Below are 25,790 nucleotides of genomic sequence, written 5' to 3'. Positions count from 1 at the left end.
GCCCCTATGATTGATTTAATCAGCGAATTTTCTTTACAAAATTCTGTTAATTTTTGCCCTGCTTCATTTTGAACTCCAAGGCCAAACTTGCCTGTTATTTTATCTTTTATCTTTTGATATCCTACTTTAGCATTCCAGCCCCTGTGATGAATGTGATTTTTTTTTCTGGTGTTGTACATCTTCATAGAACTGAGCAACTTTAACTTCTTTGGCATCAGAAGTTGGAACATAGATTTGTGTTATTACTGTGATGGTGAATGGTTTTCCATGAATTCAAACAGACTTTATTCTGTCCTTTTTTAGGTTATACCCCTTCTAATATTAACTATATTGCTCATAGGCAAGCCATTTAAACTCTTGGAGCTATTTTCTTATTTATAAAATATAGTCAATAATTAATAGTAATTGTTGTTCAGTCATTTCACTCTCATAATTCTTCCAGACCTCATTTGTGGGTTTCTTGATAAATATACTAGAGTGGTTTTTCATTTCCTTCTCCAGTTCATTTTATAGATGAGGAAACTGAGGCAAACAGGATTAAGTGATTTTTTCAGGATCACACAGATTTGAACTCAAGAAGAGGAGGCTTTTTTACTCCAGGGTCAGCACTCTATCCACCTCACTGCCTAATAACAGTATTAACTATACCTTAAGGTTGCTTTCAGGATCAAATGAATAGTGACAAGGTCAGTGATACAGACAGGATTAGATCATTTCATTTGTTTAGGGCACTTGTAGGTGAGGGAATACCCACTACTGATGCAGGTTGGCAACTTCTCTGTAATTGATAGTCTTAAAGAAGGAATGGGAAAAGAAAGAAACAAGCATTTATTAAACACCCCCTGTGTGCCAGGCACTGTCTAAGCAGTTTATAAATAGCTCATTTGATCCTCCCAAAATTCCTGAGAAATAGGTATTATTATGGCCTCTATTTTACCATTTAAGAAATTGTAGTAGACAGAGGTTAAATGACTTGCCAAGCATCATGCAATGTCTGAGACTGAACTTAAATTCAGATTTTCTTGATTGCAAGTGCTCTCTTGATTGCACTGCGGAGCTGCCCAGAGTACTGAAAGGTTGTGACTTGCCCAGGATCATATAGCCAGTATGTGTCAGGCAAGACTTATACCTCATCTTCTTGGCTTCAAAGCTTGTTCTCTAGCCACTATACTAAGCTGCTTCTGTCTGTGAATTGTACCTAAAGCACTTTGAAAACTTTTAAGAACTATGTAAGTGTCATGTAACTATGTCATGCTAGTGTTGTCATTGGTCTTGTTTGTTCTTGACACTCAGTTTCATCTAATTTGATAAAATATATATGGAAATGATTGTGGAAATTATCTGAAAAGAAATTATCTACTCTTGTCATACTTTTGTGTTTAATATTCTTCAGATCTTTGTAGAATAAGATAAAATCACTGCTTTTTGTAAGTGAATATAAGTATTAGGATGTAAACTCATTTTCTGTAGTCTCAAGGAAAACATCTTCAGTAGCAGCAGGATGACAGAGATGATATGTGTCCCATCCTATTCCCTTGGTTTTGATTTTTCCCATCAGTTTATATCGTCATCATCATCATCATCATTATGATCACTGTTATCTTCTGATGGAGTTCAGGTAGAAATAGTCCAAGAACCAGTTAATATCTTGATAATTATTATTATTTTATATTTAATGTGTTATAGACTTCTATATGAATGGATTAAACAACTACTTTTAAAAATTTCATAATAGTATTGATATGTTAGGGAAGTTAGGTGGCATAATTAATAGAGACTGAATCTGGAGTCAGGAAGACTTGGGTTCAAGTCTAGTCTCATATATTTATTCACTGACCCTGAGTAAGTCACTTAACCCTCTTTGCCTCACAATAAAATGAGCTGGAGAAGGAAAATGGCAAATTATTTTAGTATCTGTCAAGAAAATCCTGGTAGAGCCAAGATGGCAGAGAACAGACATGGATTTCTGTGACCCACTCTGACCTCTCAAACCAACAGCAAATTAAGTCTCTGAACTGGTTTTGGAATGACAGAACCCACAAATATTTGTAGAAAATACTTTGGAAGAACTTCAGAACAGTTCTGTTTCAGTCAAGCAGAGTGACAGTCTGTGGAACTGAGACCACAGTGTAGGGAGCCTGGGGCAAGGAACTGGGGTGGGGATCTGGTGGGTTTTCCCATCAGGGAATCTTCTATGAACCTCTTAGACTACTCTGTTCTGGATGCAAGCAAGTGATTTAGCAGATTTGCTGCAAAACACCCAAAAGCAAACACAAAAGGCAAATTGTAAGCCACTGAGCCCCAGAAGAACAAAGGACCTAACCATGATTACCCAGGGTAAACTAAAACTGCTGTTGCCCTTTTGCCTTAAGAACAGAACTCAACCATTAAAAATGATCAAAAGCCAAAAAAAATAACTTTGACCATAGACAGCTTTAATGAAAGGAGAAGAACAGACCTCAAATCCTGAGGTTCCTAAAAGCAAATCAATGCCAGATGATACCCCAAAGGAAAATAGGAGCTGGTCCCCATTTCACAAGCCTTTTCTTGAATCCTTTCAAAAAGGATCTTAAAAGAGAGTTAGAAGAAAAATGGGGAAAGGAAATGAGATCTTTGCAAGAGGATATGAAAAGGAAAAAGAAATTATCTGAAGAAAACTACTGAAAAAATAGATAGGATGAAATGGGGAAAGCATATAACTCTCTACAAAATAGACTTGATGAAATGGAAAAAGCACATAGCTCCTTACAAAATAGATATGAAAAAGAAACCAATTTGTTGAAAAACAGAATTTGTGAGATGGAAAAAATGCAATGAACAAAACATCTCATTTAAAAATTCAATTGGTCAAGTAAAAAATAAGCTAAAAAAGGTAACTGAAGAAAATAATACACTAAAAATTAGAATTGAACAAATGAAAGTGAATGACTCAATAAGACTTCAAGAATCAGTCAAACAAAACAAACAAATAAAAAAGAAAATGCCAAGTGAGGTCACAAAGAATTGGACACAGCTGAAACAATTGAACAACATAATTGGTACATGAGCTCATCTTCTGGAGATGTACATAAAATACCTTCAGGACAACTCTAGTGGGAGACAGGAGACATGATTTGAATTTCTTCCATGAAGTCTACATTTTGCTAAAAATTTAAATCTATGAAGTTGTATATTTTGAGTTTTGGTTTAGTTACAAAATATTGTTCATTGGTTTTTACATATTAGTATTATATTAGGGCTGTTTGGGTGATAGGTCTATATGTAGTGATGCTCTAGCTCCTGAAGAGTTACTTGGTTAGACTTTGAAAGCTATTTTTGGGTTTTTATTTGTAGTTTGGGAATTTGTCATCTGTTAGTTTATGAAAGTAAAAAAAATTCTGGAATATCATTCTGGTCATCTCAATAATACTTTTCTAGATGTGGTAGTTGCTGAATATTTACAAATTACAATGATAAGTTGCATGTTTTCTACCATTATATTATTTAATCTTCCTCAATCAATGATCATAAATTCTATTATATAGGAAAATCATTCTCATCATGTTCAATGGAGTTAATAGAAAGATTTATAAGACAAATTGATATTTTATCATTACTTATTTACTTTTAATGTCCTACACTCTATTGCACAGGTGGAAAGAATAACTTTTTTCTTTCTTTTTCTCTTTCTCTCTTTCTCTTTCTCTCTTTTTCTTTCTTTCTCTCTTTTTCTTTTTCTCTCTTTCTCTTTCTCTTTCTTTCCCTTTCTTTCTCTCTTTCTTTCTCTCTTTTTCTCTCTCCCTTTCTCTCTTTCTCTCTTTCTTCCTTCCTTATCTCTCTCTCTCTTTCTTTCTTTCTTTCTTTCTTTCTTTCTTTCTTTCTTTCTTTCTTTCTTTCTTTCTTTCTTTCTTTCTTTCTTTCTTTCTTTCTCTCTCTCTCTCTCTCTCTCTCTCTCTTTCTTTCTTTCTTTCTTTCTTTCTTTCTTTCTTTCTTTCTTTCTTTCTTTCTTTCTTTCTTTCTTTCTCTCTCTCTCTCTCTCTCTCTCTTTCTTTCTTTCTTTCTTTCTTTCTTTTTCTCTTTCTTTCTCTCTTTCTTTTCTTTTCTTTTCTTTTCTTTTCTTTTCTTTTCTTTTCTTTTCTTTTCTTTTCTTTTCTTTTCTTTTCTTTTCTTTTCTTTTCTTTTCTTTTCTTTTCTTTTCTTTTCTTCCTTCTGCAATTGGGGTTAAGTGACTTACCCAGGGTCACACAGCCATGAAGTGTTAAGTGTCTGAGGCCAGATTTATAACTCAGGTCCTCCTGCTCTATCCACTGCGCCACCTAGCTGCCCCTCTTACTACCTTTTCAATCATTCCACGTATTTGATCTGTTGCCAAGTCTTGTCTCTTCTATCTTTAGAACATCTCTTATATACCTACAATTCCTTCTGTCCATTCACACAGACAAACACACTGATGCAGACTCTCATCATTTCATTCTGAGCTATCATGCTGTCATTTTCATTGGTGTCTCTACCTCAAATCTCTTCCTTTTGAAGTGATTTTCCTAAAGCGCAGGTCAGACAATATGATGCCTCTGCTTGTTATCATTACCTTCTTATTGCCTCTAGGATCAAATATAAAATACTTTTTGGCATTTAAAGTCTTTTATAAGATGTCTCCTTTATACCTTTCCATTTTAATTCCCTCTTTGTGCTCTATCATTGGTCTTCAAGCTTGGAATCTTCTCTCTCCTTTCCTCTAATTCTATTGGCTTCATTCAAGGTTCAGCTTACATCCCACTTTCTTCAGGAAGCCATTTTTTCAAACTCTGTTCCTCACAACTAATGCCTTCCTCTAAATTACTTCCATTTGCATAGTATATATCTTATTTGTACAATTATTTTCAGGTTATCTCCATCATTAGAATTTGAATTCTCTGAGGACAGTGACCATGTTTTTGCCTTTCTTTGTATACTCAGCATTAACATAGTGCCTGACATTTGGTAGTACTTAGTAAATGCTTGTTGACTGACTGATTGTTGCCTCACTTTTCCCATCTTTTTGGAGTTCAAATAGAAATGACTCAAAGATAATCTATTAATATTTAATGTGGGAAGTATCACACAGAAGGTTAAAGTGCCTGTCTTTTATAAATTGAATGAGTGTCAAGATGTGACTTTATCTTCTAAAACATCTTTAGAATAATTCCAGTACTATACAGGGTAAAAAGAATACTCTCCTTATTCTGTTGCTACATGGCTTAAATTTCTTTTGCTAAGATACTGATTTTAAAAAGTTTTCATTGTATTTAATGTGAAGATTAAATTTTGGTTATAGCTTGGTCTATTAAAAGCTTTGTTCTTAAATTTTTATGGATCAGTGTTATGCTCAAATGTGATAACATCTGTGGTACTGCTCTGGTTGGAGTACAGTTTATTTATAGAATTCTCAAAGATATTTTGAGGTGTTTTTCATAGGAAGTTGCTATCTTTTGATTTATAAAAGACAAGAGTTTCTGTTATAGAATTTTAGCCACTTGATCATGTTTTTCTAGCTAACCACTAGATGCCAAATTTTTGTAAACTATCAGAATATGTTATAAAGTTTTCACCATTTCATTTTAATCCCCCTTGACCAGTGAGTCTGGGCTCCCTAAGGATAATCTTTCTTAATTTATAGTGGCAATAACTTGATTCTGAATCTCTATGAGAAACCTTTTCATGCCTATAACCAAAATCTATATGATGTATCTATTTATTTGTTGCTTCTTTCTCGATGTATTTTAGGTTGAGTTTATATGAATATTACCCATAGGATGACTTTTGATTCCATTTCTGGATTCGTTATTTCATAGGCTGCTATCAGACATAAAACACTTTCCATTAGATATGACAAATTCAGTGACATATGCCTTTTGTCTCATTTCATGTGGCTTTGTGAAGTGAGATTTGTTTATTCCAAAAGTATAGTACAATTTAGCCTGTTTATTGCCTGCTTTAAGACCATCTATCAATCTTTCTTCTTATTGATGGGGAAGTGTTATTTTTTCTTCTATAGCTGCTTTAGGATATGTTGCTTATCTTTCATTAATATTGTATTGTACTAATACTTTATATTAATTATTAATTAATGAACGATCCTATAATTAATATTATATAAGTTTTTCAAACATTTTTTTGGATCAGAAGTTTTTAACTTGGGGTCAATGGATAGATTGCAAGGGGTTCCTGATCTTAAATGTGAAAAACTTTTTTTTTACTTTTACTAACCTCTACTTAAAATTTAACATTTCTTTAAATTATGAATTAAAAACATTATTCTGAGAAAAGTTCCATAGGCATTATCAGACTGCCACAAGAGTGCATGACCCAAAAAGTGTTAAGAATCCTTTGTTGTACATTTCATGATGATTAAAGGATATGTTAAGAGTTAGTTGTTCTAAGTTGTTCTTCCATTATATTTTGACTTCAGGGTGCAAGTCAGTCTCTTAACAAACACATTTAATATTTTCAGAACCATTTTAGAGTTAGATTTTAAAAAATTGAATAGAAGTATTAGGATATTTTCATTTTCTATCAGCTTATGGAAAGCATCTACAGAATAGCCTCAGTATCATCAAGATGACAGAAATAATGTCTATTCTATTCTTACATGATTTCAATTTCTCCCATTATGTGCCTGTCATGGTCATCATCATCATCATCATTATCTTGTTATCTGGTATCTTAGTGCCATTGCTAGCTTGGTAGTCTTATGTGCCTTGCTTGAAAAATAAAACAAAAAACAAAACCAAGATTCTTGCGTATTTATTTTTTTTCATCCATTAGTCTAATTTGGCCTTAAAAAGCTTAACATCTTCAATTTCTATTTTTGGGGGTAAAATGAGTAAAAATGATATTTCAATGTCATTGGGGGAATTTCTAAAATGTGATGAAATAACTATTTAAGATGTTTTTCAGTGGAGCAATATCATTTGTTGTTGCCATCTCAGTTCAGCAAATGATTAATACAATTTTAGTATGACTCATTTTACTTAAAAGTTGTGCTCAGTTCTATTCTGCAGTGATGATGATAGGTTTAAGGTTAGGCAGATCTATAACAGACTTATACTGTCTTCCTTGGAAATGCCATATTCTATATAAATCGTTCTGAATATTATTTTGTTGCTGGTGTTTTAAATAGAGAAAAATGTTCCATGTGGACATCAAATTCTCTACTGTTCTAATACAGCGCATCTTAAACTTTTTCCATTCATGATTCCTTTTTTTCCTGTGAAATTTTTATGTGACCTTGGGTATATAGATATATAGAACAGGTATATATGTCAAACATTTATTGATAATAAATCATAATTGTGTAACCCCCACATTCAGGAAAGGAAATGTGAATATGCCAAATTAGAGAAGCTGTCCCAAATGTTCATATAGACTATTTGTGTCCAACTGTGGCAGAGCATCCCGAGCTTCTATTGGTCTTATTAGCCATAGTCAGATACACTGTAACTCGATTCTAACACAGTGATATCATTTTAGCTCACTTCAAAAATGAAGGACAACTATAATCTATATAACAGTTATGAACTATAGCTTAAAAAGCTGGGTTCTAACCTTCTGGCTTTGTTTAGTTCTGTTTTATGTATGTTCAATATATGACAAAGATGTGTATAGAATTGAGTCAAATACTTTGCTAATCAAAAAAGGTGGAAAAAGTGTTAGAGCATTTTGGGGAGTGTGTTCAATAGCTACTAAATTGTTAGTGATTTAATAGGCCTTTCCCCCCATCTTTTTCTATGTATATATGCCTACACACATAATTTTATTTTATTTTTGTCATTTTAATCATCAACAAACACAAACATTTTAACAAAGAAAAACAGAAACGAGGATTATATAAGAAACCAAATTTGTTACAAACAAAGCAACACATTTATTGACCATACTTGAGAATGTATGGATGCTATGGTCTAAGGGTATTTAATCTGTGGTGTTGGAACTTTTAATTTTTTTATTTTTATAACTGTATTTCATTTTATTTGACATCCTTTGTAGTCCTATGAATTTTATTTTATGCATTTAAAAATGTTGTTCTGTTAGAAGAGATTCATAGACATCACTAGACTGCCAAAGAAGTCCATGACACAAAACAGTTAAAACTCTTGCATTAGCCTATTATCTCTGATGTAAACAAGGGAAAGGTATATTTTGTCAGTGGTCCTTTGAAATCATGATTAGGTGTTCCTTTAATCAGAACTCCTGACACTTTCTGGCACATCCCTTTTGTTTTTCAGCCAATATATTGGGGTGGGCTTTTTTTTTTGGTTGTTGTTCAAATGTTTGTATCTGTTTTGAGCATTGCAAGCTGTGAATGTTTTGTAAAAAGAATATAAACATATAACTTGTCTATATTTGGAGAGGTCACTGGTATTCTTATCTTTTGGTGATAAATATGTGATGCCTTCTGTTAAAAAATATGGGACTAGAGAGCAAGCTGGTGAAGTACTTTGCTAGTAATTTATGCACTAGTATGAAGCTTTTAAGCCAATAATTATGGATCTTATTCAGATCTGCCACTTTCTAAGCATGCAGAAGAACTTGAGTTTTAGTCAACTTTCTTGACATAACCATAACAGTGAATAAGCTTTCTGTTTCATATTTGATCCAAAGTGTGTGTGTGTGTATGTTCTGGCTTTCTTGTGACTATGTAAATGACAACAAATTTTCCAAGTCATTCATTCAGGGTTTTTCTTTTTTTTTCTAATTTATTTGCTACTCAGATTTCTTTTTTATTGATATTGAATTACTTATTTTATTCTTTGTGCTCCTTTGATTCCTTGTATCACCCTAACTTTTTGCCATTTAATTTCAGGTATTTATTAGTGATATCAAATACTTCTGATATAGTTTCATTTTTTGGACTCCAATTCATGTTTCCCTTTTAGTTGGGTAATATGCTGTTCAAGTTTTCTCCTGTACGTACTAGCCAAATGTTGATGTATTTTTCTAATATTTTCTATAAATCATTAATTTTTTTTTCTGTTGCTTTTGCCGTGGTGATATTACTTGTCCTACGATGTGAGAGAATATGTTCATGATGACTAAAGTATATATCAACTTTTAAAAACTACTGTTTTGGTTTATAGTTGGATTGCTGAATGTATTTTTGTTTATTAAAATTCCATTCTAAATATGCCACTTTCTCTTTAAAAATCATTCTAGATATTGCCATTATTTTATTTTTATTTTGCTATTACATTAACTTTACAAATGCCCTCAGTTATATTTCCTTATATAAAGAACACAAGAGCATGTGACATTGGGAATCTCTTTGACATATGACTTTTTTCTTAAAGTGTTTATTATATTTATCTAGTTATTTCCAACACTGCCATATTGTCTGTGTCCCTTATGAATTTCCTACTGCTGTTTCTGTCATTCCTTTTTTGTTTTGTTTCAATGTCACTATATTCTCTTTTTTCTTTTCCTAAACTCTCTCTCCAAAATTAAAGCTCCCTTTTTAAACAGATGAGTATAATCAAGCTAACTTGTTCTGCATATTGATTGGTCTCTGTAAAGCTAGTCTGTTACTTCTTAGCCAGAAGCTGAAAACATGATTCATCATCAGACCTCTGGTATCTTTTTTGGTTATTACATTGATTATAGTTTTCAAGCTATTTATAGTTTTTTCCTTGGAAATATTGAAGTAAATATATGAAACCATTCTCCTTGCTTCCTATTAATTAAATTAGATCCTCCCAAATTTCTTTGAATCTGTCATTTTTATTATTTCTTAGAGCAATGATATTTCATCACATTATTATACCACAACTTGCTCAGTCATTCCCAATTGATAGAGATTCTTTTTGTTTCCAGTTCTTTGCTTTCATAAAAGTCCTAATATAAGTATTTTTCTACATATATGGACATTTACTTCTACTTTTAGGTTTTTTTTTTAAATTTTATACCTAGTAGTAAGTTAATAGATATGTATAGTTTAGTGATTTCCAGAATGACTGGACTAATTTGCAAAGGAGGCAGCTATTTTTAGCATGATAGATGATAATTCTTGGTTTTAGATAGATACTTCTTGTCATATTGAAAGATAGCTCATTTGTCCCTATGGTTTTTTATATATATATATAAATTATATATATATATATTATATATATATATATTACACAAAATATGTGTAATATATATATATATATATATTACACAAAAAGGTGTCTTACATAGAAATTTGAGTATTGCATTTAGACTGATCTTATGGATTTTTCGTTGTTGATTATCTGGGACAGTTTTTCCTTTTTGCCCATATGACTAGCCAATGTATGCTCAAGGAATGCAGAGTCATTTTCATATTAGTGTAATCCTTGTATCAGAGATTTTTTATCTGGCATAAAGTGCCATGAAGTTAGGAATTCTTAATTCTTTGTTTCATTGACCCCACCTAGAAAAACTAGAAATGCAACTATATTATGGACACCATCTAGAAATGTTGTCAAACTTCCCTTGTAAGAACATTGTTCGTAAGGCTCAAAGAATGAATAATTTTATTTTCATATTAAAAATAAATAAAATAAACAAGACTCATTTAGAGCTTATGAGAAAGAGCAACTACAGGTGAGCAACCTTTATCTGATGTCTGCATATTCTCAGTCACTTACTTATATTTATGTCTTTGGCTTACCTCAGAGAGGATATAACTTCTGTTGGGGAGTTCCTGCCCAGGGGGCTTTATAAGTAATAATTGAAGTTTGAACTACTCATTTTAAATTACATATGTTCTGGCTAATATAGAACTATGTTTTGCATGACTTTACATGTATAATAGGTATAATAATGCTTGCCTTCTCAATGGGTTGAGGAGAAGCTGGAGGGAGGAAGAGAATTTGGAATTCAAAATTTAAAAAAATGAAAATTAAAAAATTATATATGTTAAAAAAAGTACTTAACTACATTATTTTTCTTAATGTTTCCAGATTCCATGCTTAAAACTGGATTGAATGAATTTATCCAATTCCCTTATAATTCTCTTAGCTCATTACTTGGATTTCAGTCTTCCCTCTTTTCAGCCTAGTTCCAGTGAACAGATAATATATTGTTTAAATACATTCACTATAGTTAAAAAAATGCAAATCACAAAGAGCAGCAAGCAGTTTGAAGAGCAGATGGGCATAACTGCTCCTGGTCAAATTGAATTTTCAGTTTCTCACATCTTATCTTTTGCAGTTTGTCCCTCATGTTAATCCCAGGAACAGATGTACCCAAAGGTCATTTGGTGAGGAGTGCTAGTAAGCATTCTTAATTTCAGAGGTCATAATGGAGAATGAAGGGGAAGTCCTCACCCTATCATCTTACATTAGTAATGATTATTGATTCCAGTTCTTTGATAATAGCCCCAACAAAACCTGCTGTCTGATATCTAAGCTAGCTGGCCCTAGGAAGTCCTCAAGGATAATCATATGGTTAGCTTCTTTTAAAAAATCACAAACCAAGTTTTTAAAAAATGCCTTTTGTTTTAGCATCATAGGCATTTCAACACATGTCCAGATTAAATTCTCTCCTCTGACAATTAATTAAGCAGAAACATTTAATATAGTACCTACATCTTGACAATGTATTCAAATTTTGACCTACTATTCTCTCTGTCACTGTATTTTATGTGTTATTATTTGCCTTTTGAAGCCTTTAGTGTTTTTTAAATTAGAATTAGGTTATTTTAAGTGATTTTTTCATTTATGTTATCAGTCACATGATATGTATATATATTGCTTGTTTTGCTCTGCATTTGTTGATAAAACTCTCCTAGGTTTCTCTGAATGGTTTTTTATTTTTTACTACATAATAAAATTCTTTATATTCATACACCATGGATTTTTCAGTCATATCACAATGAATGGGAACCATTTTTGTGTTTTGTTCTTTGCTATGATCAGATGTTCTATCATATGACTGTATGCTCCTTGTAAGGAAGTTAATTTTTGCCTTTTTTGTATCTTCTATGCTTAATACAGTGCTCAGTGTGTAACAGGCACTTAACAAATGCCAGTGGACTGGCTGCTGCCATAACTGTTTTGGTATATATTTGATTTTTGTTTCTGACTTTGACTTCGTATATATGCAGTAGTGAGATTGTTTGGTCAAAGGATGTGGACAGTCTAGCCATTTTTTCTTGCACAGTGCCAAAGTGAAATGGAAGAATAGCTAGCTCCTTTATCTGAATCTCCTGCCACTGTCATACTTGGGTCCTCAAAGTTTGAGACAATCAGCCAAGAATTTTGCCCTTTTAAAAGATCTACCAGAGAGCTCCTTAGGGCAGCCCCAAGGAGATTAGGTGTCTCTATACTTCTCTTTCTCTTTGCCCAAAGATCTTGAATATCCAGGGCAAAACCAGAGATAGGGAGAAACAGAAATCTGCACTTCACAGAGGGTTGCGTGTCTCCTACTCAATACCACTTCTACTCAGGTTATGTTTGCAGTCCCAGTTGGATTCTTATGTCAATTCCTTTTTTTGGACGGTCTTCACAATTTCTTTGACCATCTGTCCTTGCAAATCTCCTCTCAGCCTGCAATTGGCTGTGGCTTCCTAGCACAGGCGGCAGATGATCCCTGTTTTCCTGAGATTTTGTGCAAAGCAGTTGTCCCTGAGGCTCTCCAGCAGGTGGCATCAGTATTTTGCCAAATATTCAGTGCATGAGCTCCTTTGCATCATTCCTCTTGAAAGTCTTAATTCTTAGCAGACGACACTAGTGTTTGCTTCTTTTTGCTGATTTGCTGACCTTCACTGTCCTATGGAGTTCATTGGTCTTCCTGCAGCTCTATGTATAGCTCATTAAATGAGACATCAATTATCCCCATTCCTGAAAAATCAGCTTTCCATCGTGGTTTTTATAAGTTCCTTGAGACACTGCATTATAGCTAATACTACAGCACTAGATCAAGATGCTTCCAATATGAAGACATTCAGAGAATCACTCTTCATGATACAGTCTTCTTTATCAATAGTTTCTGTGATTGCACTCTTGCTACCTTTAATCCTTCTTTCTTCCTTATGTCTCACATATTCCACCATAGATTTATTTAAAAAGTCTGCCTATCCATTCCCATTCCTTCCACCTTCACTCCAAGGGCTGTTCTCCTATTAGTTTATCCTCTTCCCAAATGGGAAGAATCCAAATTCCAAAACTATTCCTTGCCTTCCTTCTCATTTCCTGCTACTTTTTGCATGTTGTTCCCTCCCATTGGATTATAAACTCTTTGAGGACAGGGACTGTTATTCTTTTATTAAGTGTATCTCCAGTGCTTATCAATAGTACCTGGTATATAGTAGGTGTTAATAAATATTTATTGGATTGGATTGATTTTCATGGCTAACCAACCCCTTGCCAGGAATGGTTGTATTTTTCTTCAATACCACTTCCTTGACCCTTCAAATTTCTACCAGCACTGGACATTTTCCTTCTGGCTATATGTTGATTTCCCCCAAGCCCACTACAGTTTAGAGGTAATCCAGAGCCATGCCCAAGACCACTATTTCCTTCTCAATAATAATTAGTTGGGGACTGTTCCTATCACTTGGATTAGTAGTAATCATTAACAGCAATGCTTATGGTAAATGGTAGACCACTGGATCTTACCAGTTTTTCCTAGGAATGCTTCCCAAGATCTGAGCTTTTACCATCTGTTATGATACAATGTTTTATAGTTGTAGTGTCATTGGTATATGATCTGTTTTTGCTCCTGAAGGACATTTGTGAACTGCCCTTCAGATAAACCATTCTTTATCTGTTTTCTCCCTTAATTAAAATTGAGAATAGGGATTGCATTTTATTATGACTATTTAGCACAGTGCTTAGCACATAGTAAATGATTTCATTCCACTCCTGGGATCTGAATAGGGTACCTCCCCATTTCTTTAGACCCTTCCCAAAGTTTTAAAGGTTTAGCAAAGCTCCTTTATTTTCATTCCTCCCTATTATTCTTTCAGGTCATGGGAATACTTACGGAACCATTTTCGTGGGGTTAATCAATCAATAAGCATATAACTACTATGTGCCAATATTATGCTACATAGTAAGAATATAAATGTAAAAAATGAAACAATCTCTCTTCTCAATAAAGAGAATAAATGTAACACAATGCTGTGTCAGGGTGTTCTTCAACCCAGAGGTCATAAGATCCTTCTGGAAAGTAATTCTTCCTATCTTGGTCTATTGGTTGAAGTTCAAGAAATCAGGAGACAAAGTTATATGATTAAAAAATTTAATTAGTAGCAACTGAATGACAGTTGTCAGGGCATCAACAAGGGACACAACACAAACTGAGTGTCTCGATATAACTCCATAATTCTATTTTGTTACTTTTTCTGGAACAAAGATGCTTCCCCCAAACATACTTTTGAAGCTGTATCTTGAAGGAAAAAAAGGATTTCATGAGGCAGAGCTATGGAGGATGCCTTCCAGGCATAGATATGATGATGGGAGATAGGAGATGGAAAATAACATATGAGGAAGAAAAAAAAAGCCAGTTTGGCTGGATTGCAGAGTACAGAAGGGGAAATAACATTCAATGAAATTGAAAGGATAGATTGAGACTAGGTTGGGAAGGGCTTTAGAAGTTTAACAGAGGAACTTTTATTTTGTGGTAGAAGTGAGAAGGAACTCTTGGAGTTGATTGAGTAGAACAGAGAGAAGGTTAGACCTATGCTTAGGGGAAATCACTTTGGCAATGATAGAATGGATTTGAGGGGAAAGATTTAAGGAAGACATTGCAGTAATTTAGGCAAGAAATTACAAAAGCCTAACTTAGTGACTGAGTGAATAGAAAAAATAAATTGGATGGGAGAGATTTTTTTTGAGGTAGAAATTGAATTGTTTGGTAATTGATTGGGGCAACAGAAAGTGAAGTCAGTCAGCAAGCATTTATTAAGTGCTCATTATGTTTGGGACCCTGTTCTAAATACTGGGGATACAAAGAAAGACAAAAATCCTGTCCCTGCTCACATTCTAATGGGAGAGATCACATGGAAATAACTATATACAAAAGATCTACACTATATAAATGGAAAATAATTTCAGAGAGAAATATTAGCATTGATTGATTAATAATATGTAAAGATCAAAAGTCTAGGTTGACTCTGAGATTGATTATATGCTTGGATATGGAAGATATAGAAGAAATATGGAAGACCTCAAAAATAGATAAGTTTTGTAAAGGATTGGATTTGAATGTGGGGAGGTGAACCCTCAGCTCAGAAATATAGAGTTTCATTTAGGTCATTTTGAGTTTGAGATGTCTAACAGGAAGCTGGTAATGTGGAATTGAAGTTAGATATATAGATTTGGGATTCATTTTCATAGAGATGATAATTGAATGTTTGGGAATTGATGAGATAGATCATTGAGAAAAAGTATATCTATGGTGAAGATATCACTGCCTTGAACAAGATTTTGGGTTATAATCATACTTAGTGGATGGGAAAAGGATGATAAATTAGGAGGAGACTAATAAATAAGTTCTGAGCAGACAGGTTAGAGGAAAATCAAAAGAGAACAGATTTATCCAGGAGTGAGAGGTTAGGAGTGGCCATGAATGTCAAAAAATGTAGAGGTCTAGTAGAGAGAAAAAGTCATTAGATTTAGCTGTTTTTTGGCTAATTTTGCAAAGCACAGCTTCGTGTAAATGAACTGGTACAAATACAGGACTAAAGCAGACTAACTTTTCAGAGTTTGAGAGATAGTGAGAACAGGAGGCTGGGAGTAAGGAAATGGAAGAATCCATTTATTAAATACTTTATGTTAGGATTGTGCTAAATGTAGATCATACTTTTTAGATTAGTCACGAAAAGAAAGGATAATAGAATGACTACTTTAGGGGAAGGACAGGTCATATGAAGGTTAGGGAATCTAAAGAATAAGAAGGAGGGAAAGAGGAAAAAAAAGAAAAAGAGAGAGATTGTTGACAGGGCAAGTCCCCTCACTTCATTTGAAGTAAAAATAAAATCTTTTAGAGCAGGTTGGCAAATTTTCAGAGTTTACATGCCAAGTTTTTGTATATTGATTCCCTTCATAGACTGATAGATTTTTAAAGTATAGAGGGACTTCAGAGATCATCTAGTCTAACCTCTATCTAACTCATAAATTCCTATCATAATCTTATACAATTAATCATGTAGTCATTGCCTGTACACCAGTTCATTTGCTTGTGTGTTTGTGTAAATCTGTATCTATATTTATATCTATAGCTATCTATCCTGAATCACACAGTGAAGGGGGAAGGAGCTAGAAACTCAGAAATTTGAATATGCCCCAGAAATGCTGGTATGAGATACTCTGGTCAATAGAGGTCAGAAGCAAAGGAAGGCTTGTCTTTTTTAAAATGTTAGTTTATCTAGAATTAAAGGACTGATGGTGGTAATATCATGCTGAAAGTTTTCTAGTAGAAATTTATTGTCTACCAGCTGAGCATAAGAATGGAATGGGAGAGAGGTTCCAGGGTAGAGGAAAAGGAAGGTATAATGTTAGCAAAACCATAATTAATTCTTTTCACAATTTTGCTTAGGGCTATCTCAGGTAATAACATCCCACCTATATAACCTTCCACTGTTGGCATCTGCACTATTGGTTTCTCTCATTCAGAATATTCCTTCAAAAACTGCCATTTACATCTTTTGCAGCACTCAAGTTTTTAGTAAAAGGATGATCTAAGATTGAGAAAACTGGTGATAAATTCTATTAGCTGCATTCTCTCCTTGAAGGAGTTGACATATCTGATGGAGACTGGCATTAGGCCAAACCTACTCTCTGCTAAGTGACATCTCTGGTGCAACCTGGGACTGGAGACAGGAATAATTAATGGGGCCTATGTTCCTCTTTGTTATGCACACTGAAGATATTAGTCCATGCTAATAACATTGTTTTTGAGGGAAGTTAGGTGGTGCAGTGGATAGTGCTGAGCCTGAGGTCAGGAAAGCTCATTTTCCTGAATTTAAATCCTCTCACTAGTTGTGTGACCCTGGGCAAATCACTTAACTCGGCTTCAATTTCTTCATCTTTAAAATAAGGAGGAGAAGGGAAAAACTACTCTAATATCTTTGCCAAGAAAGCCACCAATGGGGCCACAAAGAGTTGGACAGGACTGAAATGATGAATAAATCTTTTGTTATAACTGTCTGCCAGTAAGTGGTGGTCCATTTTCTGCTTGAAGACTTCTAAGTAGGGAGAACTCACCACCTCCTAGGATAGTCCATTCCATCTGTAAATACCTCCAGCTATTAGGAAAATTTTCTTAATATCAAGCCCAAATTTTCTCCTTGATGACTTCTATTCAGTGTTTTTGGCTCTGCCTTCTGGGAACAAATAAGAAAAGTGTTCCTTTCTGCACATGATAGCCCTTCAAATTTTTGAACAGCAATATCAGTGTCATTTGAGTCTTCTCTTTTCCAAGGTTAAATGTGCCCATTTCCTTCAATTGATCCTTATGTGGCTTTTCATGGTCCCAGTTGTCCTTTGGATTCTCTACAGCTTATTAACATCCTTCTTAAGTGATGATGCCTAGAACTGAAGACAATTTTCCAATGAGGTTTGAAAAATGCAGAGTACAATGTGACTATCATTTCCCTATTCTTGGAAGCTCCATCTCTGTTAATGCAGACCACAATCACATTAACCTATTTTTTTTTTTTTTTTTTTGCTGCCCAATCACATTTTTGATTCATTGAGCCCACATTTCAAGCCACTGACTCCATCTCCCATGCCCATAAAATTTTGAAACCAAATAATTGTATTTGTGATGTTGGTTTTTTTGTACCCAAGTATAAAATTTGTCCCTGTTGATTTTCATTTTGTTTGATTCAGCTTAAGGCTCTAGCCTGTAAAGATCCTTTTGGAATCTTACTCATTTTGTATGTGAGCTATCTCTCCTTAGTTTTGAGTTGTCAGCAAATGTGATGAGCCTGCCATCTATGCTTTTATCAAAGTCATTGATAGAATATTTTAAAAACCCTGATAGGGTTAACCTCAAATCTCTGGGATACTCTGCTGGAGACTTTATGCTTTATTGACATTAAAAAATTAAGCAGATCTTTTTTTTTTTTTTTTTTTTTTTTTTAGTTTGGCTATCCAACCAGTTCTTAATCTGATTTTCTTAACAATCTAAATAGGACTCTTTGTTATGCCTGACCTTTTTTCCCTGTCAAGTGTATCCAGAAGCTGTTCATAATCTTCCTAGATCCTTTTTTAAAAAGGTTGCTGTCAGTAAACACCATTTGCTTGCTGAGGGTGTGTCACAAATGAAAATTTTGTAACTCTATATAATGTGTAAGAGTAGGATAACAATGAACATCTTATGTTCAGAGAAGTATCATTTTAATTTTTATAGGATCACTGCTCTGGAAAGGATCTCAATAAGATCAGATTTAAAAATCAGAAGGGACCTTAGGAAATCATTCAATCCAAACACCTTTTCTCACAAAAAAGGAAGTTGAGACCTTAGTGTCTTGTCTAAGCTCACACAGTAATAGCTGGGATTCACACCTGGGTTTTTTTTTTTTTTTTTTTTTTGTATTATTATTCCAAATCTAGTTCTCTGAGTTTCTCTGCAAGAGTGTTGATTAAACTATTTTAAGTGCATAGTTGTTCATTTATGTGTGCATATATATATATATATATATATATATACACACACACACATATATATATATATATATATATGTAAATAAATAAACAAACAAACAAACAAATAAATAAATGTGTGTGTGTGGTTATGTAAGTGTGTGCATGTGTCTTCCATTCCTTCATAACCTTCTTTGGTTTCCCAAGACTGAGTATTTTCGTCTGCTAACTTTCACAATGAGCTCTTCCATTTGTTACTTTTTTTAGGGGAATGCCCTACTTTGTTTCATCAATGATGTGTCTGGAATCAGCAGTCTTTGAAAAGTACTGTGTCAAGGTTATGTCCCCCTTCCTTCTGATGTACTGGTGCATCAGTGAAGGTGGTGAATATGTGCAATATACATTGGCTTATAGTGGAAGAAGAGTGGTGATGGGGACAAGGATGGCAGTCACAACCAACTTCCATGAAAATGGAGATCTGTCTCCATAACATTTTTAGCACATGTGGTGTATATTGCCAATGTCTAATTTACATGAAAATGACTTCACTAATCTGGTGTAAGCCTGACTAGTAACAAATCAGGGCTGAATTTATTTATTTTTTTTTCAGGAATATTTTTTTATTAAAGGTTTTTATTTACAAAACATATGCATGGGTAATTTTTCAACATTGACCCTGGCAAAACCTTTTGTTCCAAATTTCTCCTCCTTCCCATACCCCCTCCTCTAGCTGTCAGGTAGCTGAATTTATTTGTTTGGGTAACTTGGGTCCCTTTGCAAAGTAAGGAATACTATTTTTGTTACCAATAAGCCTATTTAGAATTCTACTTTTTTTTTAATAGAAAAAAAGATTTTCCAGACAAAAAGAAGAAAAGAGGTGATGAGTCACATAATAAATGTGATACTAGTATTGTGCCATGTTGCTTTTTAGAGTATTGCATTTTAGTGTTTAATTATCTATTTGCTCTAAAAGCTGACAGGGTTGGCTTTATTCTATAATGTAAACAAAACAATATCATGTAATTCCTTTGCTGCTCAGTGCATCTTTAGCAGAAATTTTAAAATGATCTGTTGGCTAGCTCAGTTTCCAATTATATAGATTTTGGAAAGTAATAACTTAGAGTTAGTTCCCTTCCTCTCTCCCCCCCAGCTGAGTAAGCTTTCCTTTTATTATGAAACTCAGGGAATAAATGACTGTTCTTTTTGAATTATAAGTTACTTGAGAGTAGAGACTGTTTAATTTTTGTTTTTTCTTTTTTTAATCTGCAGTGCCTGGCACAATACTTGGCATGTAATATGTTTATTGAATTGAATTGAAGCTTTATCTTTGAATTCTTGCATGCTCTGTCAGTACGGCAGAGACTTTGTTATGCACAAATGAACTTTAATTCAAATGAAAGCTCTTTTTCAACTCTGCAAGTATTTCTTGAGTGTCTATCTTGTGTTCAGAATTTTACTAATTATAACAATAATAATATTCATAAGATCATAGAGTTAGAGATGGAACAAACCTTAGAGGTCATCTAGTCCATCATTTCATAGATGAGGAGATAGATGCTTAGAAAAAGTGAAGTGATTTGTAAGGAGCATGCTGGGATTTGAATCCAGGCTTTCTAAACTTAAAGTCAGTGTTATATTAATCCATTTCTGGATGAGGATTGATAAGAGACCTTTTAGATTTGACAACTAATAGATCCTTGTGATTGGTGACCTTGAAGAGATCAGTTTTGTATAGCATGGAACAGGAAGAAAATGAGAATTGTAGGGAAAGGGGAATAGAGAGCTTCAGAGTGATAAAATATGAAGGTAGCAGAAATAGATGATTCTTTCAAAAAGTTAGGCAATTAAAAAAAAGTAAAGAAGCCAATAGGGGCAGGAAGAGGTGTTTTTTTTTTTTTATTTTAGGAATGAGGAGACAATATATTTCTAGGCAGAGATGAAGAAAAAAAAGAGAATTAGAGGTAATTATTGATGAAACAAAGGAGATACAGGAACCAAAAAGTAAACAAGAGGAGAAGGGATCAAAAGCAACAATTAGAAGAGATTAATTTGGGCAAGGATGAAGTCCATCTCATTCTTTAAAAGTGGAAGGAAAAAAAACATTTGTTTAATTCAGAGAGGTTTTGAGGCACAGAGAAATTTGTTACTCAAGATTATCTGATGAGAGAGGAGTGGTCTGATTAAGGAGAGAGAATACTTGAAACAGCTGCTTCAGTGAGTGTGATGGAAATCAATAAAAATGACCACAAACAAGTTGAGAAAAGAGAGAAGGAATTTGTCATAGTGCCAGTCAGCAAGGCTTTTGTACCTTCTTCCTGCAAATGTTCAAATGGAGAAGGTAAATGGAAATTTGTCCAGAACTTTAGAATTAACAAAATGATGGTTCCATCTAAATAGAATCTTAATTTTCTAGGATAAACAAAGTAATAGCTTTAATGCTATTCTGTGGATAATGACAAAGTCATATTCCATTTAACTTGCAAGAATTTTAAATTTTATTGATAAAAGATTGTGTTTATTTTTTTAAAATTGAGATTCAGGAAAATTATTTCAGTTTTCCTATCTCAACTACTGCTACTAAAATGATTAGAGCTTTAAAACATATCATTAGCTCATATTTATTATATACAGCCCTTTCAGACTTATAAAATCCTTTGCATTACAAATCTGTGAAGTGGGAAGTATTATTAACTCCATTTTCTACCTGAGCAAACTGATGAGCAGAGGGATTAATTCATTTGCTTACAGTATTAACCTCAAACTTGGATGTTATGACTTAAGTCCACTGCTGCTCCATCAATTCACCAAACTCATTATCAGTGAATGTGTTGCATTGCCTGGCATTTTAGCTAAGACTCTCAAAGCACTGTCATGTTTTCTATTCTGAGTATTCCTCATAACATCCCTTTGAAATACTTGAAATGAGATAGTCTTCTTATATGACATACGACAACTCTAAAGATTAGAGATTGTTACATGCTCAAGATCCATTGCTAGCTAATGTTGAGTAGACACTACTTCGCTGTACCTTACTCTCTCTCTCTTTTCTCCCCTCCCCACTTCTCCACTCCCATTGGAGTTAAGCAACATTCTGCTCCTTTAGCATTGTTTTTGAATCTGTGAATTTCAATTTTCTTCTCCTTTGGGAGTTCACTTGATAGATTTCTGGGAAAATTCTGTATTCATAAACCGAAATAAGACACCTTTCCCAATGATAGGAAAGACTAAACCCTCCCTGAAGATTCTGTAGCACTCAAAATCTCTCTGACTGGGGAAACAATGGGAAGTGTCTGAGTGTGAAATTGTGCTTTGATGTAGGTTAAGTGAACTTTATTCCTCTCAAACTGATCCTTTAAAAAGAAGTAATTGTTTTTGACTATTTCTACATCTTACTTTCCTGCTAACAAAGGGTTTGGACTACAGAGGGCACTTCACAGTCTGCTGACCATTGTGCTGCATGGATCAGATTTGGTCCACTGGTCAGCTGAACAGGGCAGAAATTCGAGCCTGGGCCTGATTTAGGCTTTGAGGTTGCTTACATAAAGGAGTTGTCATTGGGGAGTGCTCTATTTTACAAAAGTCAGCCCTTTGCTGAATTTGCGCAGTGCCTGGACAAATACAACAACGCCGCGGTTTGCTTCCTCTGATACCTCCCTGGTGGCCGTCCTCTCTCCAGAAGCTCTCCCCACCTTGGGAAGAAGCGCTGAGCTTAGAATTCTCTCTGCTTTGGGGCTAGCTCCCCCACTCTCCGAGGTGCTGGAAGTAGCGACAGAGCCGGCTGGGCATGTGTTAATCAAGGCATGTATGAGCTCATTGAATGAACTGCCTCTAGGCTCGCTGGTGCTGGGATTGTGGGCGGGAGCAGCAACCCTCTCCTCTCGCTGGCTCCCTCCCTCCCCATCCCCCAGCCCTCTTCCATCCCTCGGCTGGGCTGTCTCTGCACTGCAGATGTCTTCCGGCCTCCGCAGGCGAAGCTCCCGCGGCACCTCCCGGCTCTTCGTCATGGCCTCTAGACCGGCTCTCCTAGCCTGAATCGCCTCTTTATCCCGAAGGGGACCTCCCGGCAGCGCCGAGCCCCAGCCGCTCTCTCCCCCAGCGAAGGGCCGGCCGCTTGCCTTCCTTGTTGCCAGGGCCTGGGCAGCTGCGGGGCGAGCCAGCAGCGGGGAGAGGAGTGGATGGTAGCCTCCTCGGAGCCCGATGAGGCAGGACAAGCTGACCGGCTCTCTGAGACGAGGTGGGAGATGCCTCAAACGCCAGAGCGGGGGAGGCGTAGGCAACATTCTCAGCAATGTGCTCAAGAAACGGAGCTGTATATCCCGGACCGCACCTCGGCTGCTCTGCACCCTGGAGCCGGGTGAGGATCCCGGACTTCTCGTGCCCCTCACGTGCCGGCTCCCCTTTCCTTTCTCAGCTAGAGCCTCCGACACTCCAACTCCCTCACCCCTCCGCTTCCCCTAACACACCGGGAGCCCAAGCTCTCCCTTAGTGCTTCTCAGATGAAAAGCACTCCCGTGCCTGGTTAGTGCCCCCGGCCTCTACATCCCTGCATTTGAAAGTGGCGCTGCGTGGTTGAGGGTAGGGTGATACCTACCGGTCTGGCCTTTCCTTTGGCTTCACCTGTAGCCTGGGGGGAAAGGAGGAGAACCGGGTGGGAGAGTTTTGGATGGTGCAGCTCTGCAGCCACTGAATCCCTGTCTCGGCTCGGGAAGCCCAGGGCTTGTTCAGGGTGGGCTGTGGGTGATGGGTGGGAGGGAGAGGAGAAGGAGAGACAGTGCACAAAGGCCTGGGCAGGAATGCCTAGCTAGGTATCTACCAGCTTGGAGAGATGGAAGGACGGGTGCCTACCTCAGATAGATTCCTGACTGGGCTGCTGTTTCTGGTCGTGCTCTTCCCTGAATGCTGGGCACAGGAATGGGCTGGGTTTCCTCCTTTGCCTCCTCTCTCTCCCCTACCTGATTACCCTGGTGCTGTGCCTGTTCAGTCCTCGTAGGGACAAGGAACACTTGATTTGTTGCTAAGCTAAGAAGCCCAAGGCTCTAATTTGCTCCTGCTGCTTATCAGACACTTGCAGTCCCAAAGGAACAGCTGTTAGGGGGAGAGGGTCCATCCATCTTGGGGAAAGAAAGAGACAGGGAGATTTAGGCTCTGTTTTGGTGTAAAGGGACAGGTAGGAAGAGAATCTTTGGGGGAAATGACAGGAATATTTTCCTAAGGCTTCTAGATACGTGACTATTTGATCAGACTGTTTTGTCCTCTTTTCCCATTCAGGCAGCTGGTTTATTTGGGCAAGAAATTCTTTGTAAGGGGTCTTGGGGAGCTCAACAGGGGTTGCAGAGATATTCTAATTACATTCCTGCTAAGTAAGCCCTCTCCCCAAGCTGGGTGTGTATGTAAACAATGTGCACATAATATGTGCTTCCTGGAGATACACAATTCTGGGTGGTGGAGGCTCCTCCTATAAAACACCCAATCTATCCTGGGCTGAGCTCATGGTAGGCTATGGGTGGCAGGTGGACACCAGAAGGTGAATTTCAAAGCTCACCTGCCCCTGGAGCCCAAACTCATTAAGCTGTTGTTCCTTGAAACATACCATTATGTCTCTCCCAGAGAATCCTTGCTTAAGAGCACTTTCCAAGCTGCAAACATAGTGTTAAGTCTAACAATAAATATAGAGTGATACAAACTATATGTCTGAAATACAGTGCCGGAAAAGGATCTCTTTCTAAATCTCATGGTTTCTTTGTTTCTCTTTCCAAGCATATGGGTGTGTGAACTTTCCCATATTTATTTAATCTTTAAACTTTCTTCTTAATTAAAAGTAAACATTTTATTTTCCCAGGAGGGGAAAAACACCTTTTCTTCTTTTCTTCTTCTATGAGGCGGGAAAAAAGGTGAAAACGACCTGATTTAGGCACTTGGTGCAGACTGCAAACTATAGCTTCTGAGTTAAACCCTCTCTGACCCATTTTTCCCCTTTTTTGGCATGGGAGAAAAATGTTTGGGCTTTAGTTGTAGTGACTTTTTATTCCCCCACTGGATTTCAGCAAAAAAGGAAATTAGCATTCCCACCCCCTGCCAAAAGTACATCTATCTAGCAATGCCACTGTTACTCCTCCAAAATTTTAGGACAACATATGCCAGTGGAACAAAAAGGAATCTGTGTCTCCATGAAGTTAGTTAAAGGAGCAGTTTGAGGCTGTTGTATTTCTTCATCTTCATTATAAGCCTGGAGACTGGTGAATGACTGAAGCATTTACTTTTCCATTCAGCACTTAGACTTTGGACAGCACCAATATTGCGCCTTGAAATTCTATTTGGGAAGGATTTTGGGAAGACAGCAGAATCAAATTGTAGCCAGTCATAAAAGATTAGAAGCTATCCAACTAGAACAAAAATATTCTTTAAAGAAAAAGCTTTCATAATCTTCGATATAATACCCACTGAATCTTTCAGAACTGATCTATAATTATAGAAAAATATACTTTTTTTGGACTTGAAAAGTAGTCAAGTGAGACCACTCAGTACAGTTCTTTCATTTTATAGATGTGATATAAGAAAGGTTGAATAAGATTCCCATGGTTGCACCGAGAGTGAGGGGAGGCAGTATTGCATAATAAAAAGAGAAATGGTTATGGAAACAGGTTCAAATCTCTTTCTGCCTGACCTGACCTTTGTGACATTGGATAAATTAGTGATTCTATGTGGGCTTCAGTTCACTTAATGTAAATTGATGGGGTTGGATCACTGAAGTCCTTTCTATTTATATATTCATAATCTTATAAGTGAGGTATGTGTGTGTGTGTGTGTGTGTGTGTGTATTTATCTAATCTAAGTCTCCTGATTCTAAATTCTGTGCTCTTTCTCCTTATATGAGGCAAGAGTCCTGAACTTTTTTTTTTTGGTATCATGGACCTCTTTGGCAATTGAGTGAAGTTTATGGACCCCTTCTCAGAATAATGTTTTTAAATATATAAAATAAAACAAGTAGTGTTACAAAGGGAAATAATTATATTGAAATGCAGTTATCAAATTAAAACAAAAAGACCAGTTTATGGATGCCAGATTGAGAATCTTTACCCTGGCCTACTGCATGATTAGCAAAGATACCTTGAAAAATTCTGTATAATTCTGCATGAACTACTTGAGAAAATCTTAGTGAAAAGTTGAAATTTGATCTTGATATAAAGCAAAACTTCTTAGCAGTTAGCGTTATCCAAAAGTGGA

General features: G+C 35.7%; 1 protein-coding gene across 8 annotated transcripts in view; it reads left to right on the top strand.

Moving 5' to 3' along the window:
* Positions 1-25,790, top strand: part of TBC1D30 (TBC1 domain family member 30) — a 115,038-nt gene that overhangs the window by 42,837 nt on the left and 46,411 nt on the right. The window contains exon 1 of one of the 8 annotated variants that reach the window (XM_074269731.1): positions 22,513-22,920. The exons of 5 other annotated variants lie outside the window; for them this stretch is intronic. In XM_074269731.1, the coding sequence (XP_074125832.1) occupies positions 22,764-22,920 (157 nt within the window). In that variant the 5' untranslated portion in view covers positions 22,513-22,763. Of the gene's footprint in view, positions 1-22,512; positions 22,921-25,790 lie in introns of those variants that run through there. 2 more of the 8 variants (XM_074269732.1, XM_074269733.1) reach the window with 2 other exon arrangements.

The sequence above is a fragment of the Sminthopsis crassicaudata genome, chromosome 5 (genome assembly GCF_048593235.1).
Source record: "Sminthopsis crassicaudata isolate SCR6 chromosome 5, ASM4859323v1, whole genome shotgun sequence".
Lineage (NCBI taxonomy): Eukaryota > Metazoa > Chordata > Mammalia > Dasyuromorphia > Dasyuridae > Sminthopsis > Sminthopsis crassicaudata.
Note: the sequence above shows the minus strand (reverse complement) of the source record. Positions and strands in the feature narration are given on the sequence as shown.